Source organism: Mus pahari, unplaced genomic scaffold (genome assembly GCF_900095145.1).
Source record: "Mus pahari unplaced genomic scaffold, PAHARI_EIJ_v1.1 scaffold_9805_1, whole genome shotgun sequence".
NCBI classification, from domain to species: domain Eukaryota; kingdom Metazoa; phylum Chordata; class Mammalia; order Rodentia; family Muridae; genus Mus; species Mus pahari.
Window position 1 is genome coordinate 5,665 of NW_018392871.1, and position 8,702 is coordinate 14,366.

The following is an 8,702-nucleotide window of genomic DNA, read 5'->3' on the forward strand; positions in this document are numbered from 1 at the left end:
CTGAGGAAATCCAGAACATCATCAGATCCTACTACAAAAGGCTATACTCAAAAAAACTGGAAAACCTGGAGGAAATGGACAAATTTCTAGACAGAAAACTTCCCTAATCTAAAGAAAGAGTTGTCCATAAATGTACAAGAAGCTTACAGAACACCAAATAGATTGGATCAGAAAAGAAAATCTTCTTGTTACATAATAATCAAAACACTAGCCCTTTTGGTTTGTACCTCCACTGGGTCAGGTCAGTATGTTTGCCTCTCTCACAACCCCACAGTCTGCAGGTCTCCAAAGGGATATACTAGAGTCAGGGCAACAGCTGAGACCTTTGCCCAAATAACCACAAGAGCTGGGAACCCAAAGCATTTCAGTGAACACAGGACCCCTCCCCTCTGTGTTAACCCTCTCTCCCTTTGGGTCTGCACTTCCAACAGGGTAGATTTGCACACTGTCTCTCTCAGTATGCCTTAGTTTTTAGGTCTCTGCTGCAGCTCAGGACGCAATGCTCAGGTCTCCCAGGAGATCTGATGCAACCAGGGTCACAGGAGGCAGATGCAGACAGAGAAACCCAACCCAGTTAATACCAGAGATAACCAGATGGTGAGAGGTAAGCACAAGTACATAAGCAACAGAAGCCAATATATTTTGGCACCATCAGAACCTAGTTCTCCCATCTCAACAAACCCTGGATACCTCACACACCTGAAAAGCGTGATGCTAACCTAAAATCCCATTTCTGAAGATAATTCAGGCCTTTATGGAGGATATAAGTAACTCACTTAAAGAAATATAGGCAAACAGGTAGAAGCCCTTAAAGAGGAAGCAAATAATTCACTTAAGAAAATGAATGAAACACAATCAAACAGGTAAAGGAATTGAACAAAATGGAACAAGAACTAAAAATGGAAGTAGAAACAATAAAGAAATCACAAATGGAGGAAATCCTGGAAATGGAAAACCTAGGAAAGAGATCAGAAATAACCAATACAAGTGTCACCAACAGAATACAATAGATACAGGCATAGAAGATACCACAGAAGATGTTGTTGACACAATGGTCAAAGAAAATAAAAAACAGAAAAGCTCCTAACCCAAAATATATAGGAAATTCAGGACACAATGCAAAGATCAAACCTAAGAACAAAAGGAATAAAAGAGAGTGAAGATTCCCAGCTCACAGGACCAAAAAACATTTTCAACAAAATTATAGAAGAAAACTTCCCTAGAAATAGTTGGTCATAAATGTACAAGAAGCCTACAAAACATCAAATAGATTTGACTAGAAGAGAAAAATCCTCCTATCACATAGTAATCAAAACACTAAATGCACAGAACAAAGAAAGTATATAAGAGGATATTAGCCAAAAAAGTACAGAATACCCAAGATACAGTTCACAGAATTAAAAAAGGTCAACAAGATGAAGGGTCCAAGTGAGGATGCCTCAGTCCCACTTAGGAGGGAGAAGAAAGCAATCACATGGGGAAAGGTAGAGAGGGACCTGTGAGGGAGAGTGGATGGGGTATGGGGAAGAGTGGAATATAATCTGGTATTGGGTAAGGGAAAAGGCCTGAAGCACTGAGGGCCAGCAGAAAGAATGGAAACAGGCAACCTTGAGAGGGAGAAGGTTGGGGGACCTCCAGAATGTAGAGAGCCTCGAAAGGTAAGAGACTCTTGGGACTCAAAAGAAGAGACCTTAGATGAAATGTCCTACAGTGGGGAGAGGAAACTTATAGATCCCTCCTCCAACAGAAAGTCAGGGCATAAAGTGAGGGATGGGGTTGAAATCCCACAGTCAAAACTCTGATCCCTGAAAGAACTGCAGGGATGGAAATGGAGAGGAGCTTGAGGAAAAGAAGGTCCAGAGATAGGCCCAAAGTAGGATCCAACTCAAGGGGAGGCCCCAAGGCCTGACACTATTACTGAGACTATGGAGTGCTCACAAAAAGGGACCTGTCATGACTGACCTCCAAAAGACCCATCAAGCATCTGAAAGAGTCAGATGCAGATATTTGCACCCAACCAATGGACAGAATCTGCTAATCCCTGTGGTTGAATTAGGGGAAAACTGGAAGAAGCTGAGGAGGAGGAAAACCCTGTAGAGGATCAGCAGTCTCAATTAACCTGGACCCCTGAGATCTCTCAAACACTGGACCACCAACCAGCCAGCACACACAAGCTGATATGAAGCCCCTTACACATATACAGCAGAGGACTGCCGGGTATAGGCTCAGTCAGAAAAAATGTACCTAGCTCTCAAGAAACTGAAGGACCCAGGGAGTTTAGAGGTCTGGTGGGGTGGGTGGTGGGTGATGGTAGGTGGTGAGTGGTGGGGACATCCTTGTGGAGACAGGGGGATGGGGAGAGGTATTCGATGTGGAACAGTTGGAGAGTGGACAGAGAGTGGAATCAAATCTGGTGTGTAAATAAATAAATAAATAAATAAATAAATAAATAAATAAATATTAACGTTTTAGAAAAGTGATAATGGAGAAAGGTTAAGTAATATATAAAGGTAGATCTATCAGAATGACACCAGGCTTCTCAGCAGAGACTCTAAAAGTCAGAATAGTTTGGACAGATGTCATGCAGACCCTAAGAGAGTACAAATACCAGCTCAGGCTACTGGGCCCAACAAAACTCTCAATCATCACAGTTAGAGAAACCAAAATATTCCATGACAAAAGGGTGAACTTTTCACAGGGAGGCAGGACACTCTTGGGGTTCTGCCACGCTCCTACAGACCAGGGATCCAGCCAAGAGTTATATAGTCACAAACATACTTTTCAAGAGTACACTCTCCTTCTGCTTCCTAGTTGCCCTGTGGTAAACACTTTATTCTTTCATACACTTCTATTGATGTATGACCTCTATGGGAGATTTGAAATATTAAGACCAATGGCCGTGGAGCTTCTGAAAAAATGACTAGAATAACTCTTTCCTCTTTAACCACAGAGGTGCAAAACAGACAAAACAGTAGACAGAGTTCAATGGTATCCTCAACTTCTATATCAGTGAAACTACTGCTACCTTCTCCAGCAAAAGAGAACAAACTTAGTAATCTATATATACTTTGTATACAATTGTAGGTCTTTTGTTCCAGAACTTACTTCAGTCATACCAGCAAAAGCAGCTCTATGCTTTAGTTAGGTGATCATGACTGTATTTCACCTCCATCATTCTGAATACACCTTTCAGTTTTTTCTCTGAGACCTCTTGGATCAAAGAGAAAGATGTCATGGGGGATATATTCAATCCTCAAATACTAAGGTCTTTGTCCTTGTACCATTAGTTTGTTTAGAACCTCCAATAGCTCTGAAAATTGCTTGGGTTGTTTGCAGGTATTCCTTGGTTGGTCTATAAGTCATCTAGATGAAACCCATTTCAAGAACTGGAGATTTCTCTATAAACTGACGATAAGGCCCTATTGGTAAAGACAACACCTACATATCTCACTGGATATGGAGAATCAAGTTCATGCCTAACTAGAGCCTTTACTTCTACTGACTATGTTCATACTATAACTACTCTACACATTATTAGTACAGTAAACACTAACTCGTCTATAAAGCCTTTGTCTACAGTAGTGATGTACCTACATGATACACTGCTCCAACAGTGGCATAAAACCTATGGAAGTAACAAACCTGATTGGATTTAAGGTCTACTCCATGAGATGGATCCCGTGCCTGACACTGCTCAGGTGACCAAGAACCTGGAACAAGATAGGTCATGGACCTAGGAGAAAATCAAATACTATTGTTCAGCTGAAGAAATGTAGCACTATATTGACCCTTAATAGCATGCTTTTATATCCATAGAGAAATGTCATACTCAGTCATTTTCAGAAAAGCTTCCTCCTGCAATAGATGGAAACAATACAGAGGGCCACAACTAGATGATGTACAGAAGGTGAGAGACATTTGAATCTCCAGTTCTATGTGGAATGTTTTATCAAACCCCTTTCCTCGTGGGTCCAGGAAATTTGTGGACGAGGAAGAGGAAAGTTTATAAGAATCAGTGGGAATGGAAGACTCCAAGGAAGCAATACCTTCCAGACTCGATGGGACTGATTTACCTATGAACTCCCAGAGAGAGTGGCTGTATGCTCAGGACCTACTCAAGTCCAGGATGGTGTCCTAGTATTGAGAAAGGGGAAGTCGACATGTTCTCCCATCCTTAACCCAGACCACTCACAAAGGAGAATTTCTTTTTCTCCAAACAGTCTCACTGGGCATTCAAACCATATCATAGGGCAGGCCCCAGGCCCAGTTATAGACAACAAACTGAAACTCAGTGGTAATTTTTGGAGATTTTTCTCTTATAATACTTTCTTGGAGCATTTTTATGTTATTGGTCTTTTGCTTATATTTTATGGTTTCATAATTTGTCTTTCTATGGTTTATGTACATGTTTGTGTGTGCTTTTTTTACATATTTAACTTTTCTGTTTGTTCTGGTATAGAAATTAGTGTAAGGAGAACAGTAGGAAACATTATGAAAGGTTGTATTTGAGATATTTGGATGCTATGAAACATCAGCTTAGGATCATGATATATTATTTATTAACAGTTAAATGTTATAGTGCAGTCAACACAGAAATTGGGATAAAATAAAATAATTCTCAGGAAAATTGGGATTCAATCTACCCCAAGACCTAGCTATATCAGTTTTGGGCATATACCCAAAGGATACTCCATTTCACAACAAGGACAATTGCTCAACTATTTGTTCACAATAGCCAGGAACTAGAAATAACCTAGATGTCCCTAAGCCAAAGAATAAATAAGGAAAATGCAGTGCATTTGTACAATAGAGTATAATTCAACTTAAAAACAAAACAGAACAAAACTGACATCATGAAATTTGCATGCAAATGGCTGCAACTAGAAAATTTTATCCTCAGTGAGGTATTCCAGGTCCAGAAAGACAAATGTGGCATGCATTTACTTATGAATAAATATTAACTGTTAAATATAGGAAAACCAAACCCTAATCTGCAGACTCAGAGAGGCAATGTAAATAGGAGTGCTATGTGGGGGAAGGATAGATTTCCCTGTAAAGGGGAAATAAAATATCAATTCTGTAGGTAGACTGGAGACTGTTAGTACAAATTTATGTGTTGCAATTTTTCTCTTAACCTTGCTAGCTCCCAAGTAATTGATACTGGAATATTTTATTTATTTATTTAGCAGCTTTAACACAGCACAGCAACTGAACAGTAGTAATCGAATTTTCGAAGCTAATTTTCCTACCTCCTTGCCAATGTCCCCATGATACTTGCATTTTAGTACTGATATGCCTCTCTCTGCTCTAGGTGTTTTCTCATGGTATCTCCTGGACTCATGGTGAATCCTCACTTTCCCTCTCCCCCTCTGCCTCCCCTGGCTGGTAGGAAGCTTATCCCTATTAATTCCTCTATTCAGACATTGGCTGATCAGCTTCTTTATTGACCAGTCAGGATATGAGAAGAAATGTTTCCACAACGTTGAGACAGGAGATTCTCAGAATAAGGATTACAACCAGATATAGAAGCACAGAAATCAGCATTAGAATAATGCAAGGATAACTTTTACACCATGCCAAAAAGAGACAGGTGAGTATAGGAGCAGCATGAACAAGGTGGACAGAAGTGAAGGAATGAGAAAGTATAGGAATAAGTAGCTGGAATTGAGGGAGCATTTTGGGAGCTGTGAGAAAAAGTGAAGTAGAATCTTTCTGGAGTCTATGTGGGTGACCTTAGAGAGGACTTCTACCACTGGGAGATACAGGGTCTGAAGTGGCAATTTTTTCTAGCCAGGCAAGGATCCCAATGATAATATTTCATTACATTGGGTTTATTTGTTGACCTAGTAGTTCCCACAGAGATTCATAAATAATCCAGGTTGATGCTTATGACAGTTTTCTCTCTGATAACTACTGACAGTGTCCCCCCCCCCCACATTGCTGAGGACAACACCTGCACATCTCACTGAACATAGAGAGGTCAAACTGGTGTGGGCTTGGAGACTTCACCCATATATTCTATCTCCTTGGTATAGGAAGGTAATCTGAAGGACTCAAAAAAGAAACATGAAAATCTACCCAGCCACAAAACCCTCACCTACAATCTGTTCTGATTTCAAGATGTGCTGGGGCAATGGTGATGTGGCCATGTAGGAGTGGCCAACTAATATTTGGTTTAACTTGAGGCTCAGTCCAGAGGAGGCACCACATGCTCTACACTGCCTGAGTGGGCAGGAACTGGGGATCGGATGTCCCAGAAAGTTAAATTAGAATCAACCACAACAGGCAAAAAATAAAAAACAACTGAATGATATTCTGCTATAATCATAAATAGATATCCTGTCCAGTAATCAGAAAGGTTCCATTGGGCACTGGATTGGAGCAGTTGTAGAAGCCAAACACCAGACATTATGTAGAAAGGAGTCTATTTTGGAGGTCTCATTCAGTGTACCAGCTAGGATATCAGGGAATTCAATGTAAGAGGGGGAAGACAGATTGTAAGAATCAGAAAGGAAGGAAGACAGCAGGAGAAGACTGGCTCGTCGAATCAACTAAGCGAGGCTTACTTGGGCTCACAGAGACCTAAATGGCAAGCACAAGGCTTTCATAGATCTGTAACAGGTCATCTGAGTATATAATAGGACTTTTAGATTGGTGTGTGTGTGTGTGTGTGTGTGTGTGTGTGTGTGTGTGTGTGTGTGTGTGTTTGTAATCCTGACACTGGGAATAGGCATATCTCATGCTTTTGCCTGCTCTTCAGACTCATTTCTTCCTATAGGCTTGCCTTGTCCAGCTCAATATGAGAGGTTTGATCTTGTCTTATTGTATCTTGTTTCCTCCTGTTTGGCTGTTATAGTTTGGAGGCCTGATCTTTCCTAAAGAGCAAATGGAAGGAAAGTAGCTCTGGGGGAGGAGAATTGTGGGTAGCTAAGAGGAGTGGAGGGAGAGGAAACTGTGGGTGGGAAGTACTGTATTATAGAAGAATCTATTTGCAATACCAAAAGGACGATAAGGGATGGAAAAGTGATAAGGTAGTGGCTCTTACCTAATGATTTTCTAAACTTACATGTACAAATCAGAGGATGGCACCACAGAGTCACTAAGGTTCTCTTCCCCTACTGAACTACTTTGCAAACCTTTCCTTTGCAAATGGAGATATTATATACTGCGTTCCTATATTACATACAGGGATAATCCTATAATATTACTATCAACATATTTACTAGATAAATTTAAGTAAATATCCCAATGTTGGCATTATAATATGCTTTTCTTCTTGCAAAGGACTCTTATCAGGGCATCTTTAATATCTCTGTTCCTCAGGCTATAGATGAAGGGATTCAGCATGGGAGTCACTACTGTATACATCATGGCCATGGCAATCTTCTTCACAGTAGAGTTATTAGCTGATGGACATAAGTAGAGACCAATAATTGTCCCATAGAACAGTGAAACAACAGACAAATGGGAGCCACAAGTGGAGAAGACCTTGTGTATACCCTGAGTAGATGAAACCTTTAGGATGGAAGAGACAATTTGTACATAGGACACAACAATGAGTAAGAATGGGATAACAGTAACAAGCCCTCCCAAGATAAATATCATTAGTTCATTAATATAAATATCAGAGCAGGCCAACTTGAGCAGGGCAGATATGTCACAGAAAAAATGGGGGATCATGTTGTCATCACAGAATGACAGTCTGGCCAAAAGTAGAGTATGTAACATGGAATACAACACAGTAAGTGCCCATAACAGTACCACCATACACACACAGAGCTTGGGGCTCATGATGTTCATGTAATGAAGGGGGAAGCAGATGGCCATATAGCGGTCATAGGCCATGACCACAAGAAGAAAGTTCTCCATGTCTGCAAAAACCATGAAGAAGTATAGCTGTGTCAGACAACCCACATAGGAGATGGATGTGTCCTGGCTCTGCATATTGTACAGCAACTCAGGCATTGTGACGGAGGAAAAGCAGAGATCAGAGAAGGACAAATTGCTGAGAAACAAGTACATGGGTGTGTGGAGATGGGAGTCCAGTATTATAAGGATGATGATGATGAGGTTTCCCAGGACAGTTGTAAGGTACATGGCCAGGAACAGGGCATAGAACAGGTGCTGGTGCTCTGGGGGGATGGGCAGTCCCAGGAGGAAGAACTGGGTGATGACAGTTTGGTTGTTCATTACCATTCGTTCTCTCCAGTATCCTAAAGAGAAAATGTAAGTGTCCCTTAAAATTCAAAATAAAAATGAAAATATATCTGGGGCATGTATTCTACAAGAATGGATCTGATAGCCATAATGGTAATTATACTATCAAACTCCAAATATCTGTAATCATTACAATCAGTAATGATTTTTCTCAAATTCTCTTTAGCAGATTTCCATCTCCCATCCTTTCCCAGACAGTTCTAGGCCATATCTACTTAGAGGCAAATGATGTAATGCTTTCCTTTGCTACTTCTTGTTCATCCTATGTAAATAGTTTATTCTTTTGTAACTTGTTTTATGTTATTTTATAAATTCATGTTCTTGAATTTGCATAAACTTTGATCACCATCCTTACATATAAATTTCAAGAGAGATATACGCCAATGCAGTAGATACAATTTCAAACTCTGACACACATATCCCTGTAACATAGATTTTTGCTCCTGTTAACTAATCATTTTTGTTCAATTACATATATGACAGGC

The 8,702-nt window shown here is 40.3% G+C and overlaps 1 protein-coding gene across 2 annotated transcripts in view; it reads right to left on the bottom strand.

Annotated features, from left to right (window-relative positions):
* Nucleotides 1-8,196, bottom strand: part of LOC110315222 (olfactory receptor 1468-like) — a 10,228-nt gene extending 2,032 nt beyond the window's left edge. Inside the window, exon 1 of one of the 2 annotated variants that reach the window (XM_021189332.1) lies at nucleotides 7,288-8,196. In XM_021189332.1, coding sequence (XP_021044991.1) covers nucleotides 7,288-8,196 — 909 coding nt within the window. Of the gene's footprint in view, nucleotides 1-7,257 lie in introns of those variants that run through there. The other variant, XM_021189331.1, reaches the window with a different exon arrangement.
* Nucleotides 8,197-8,702: the final 506 nt, after the last annotated feature.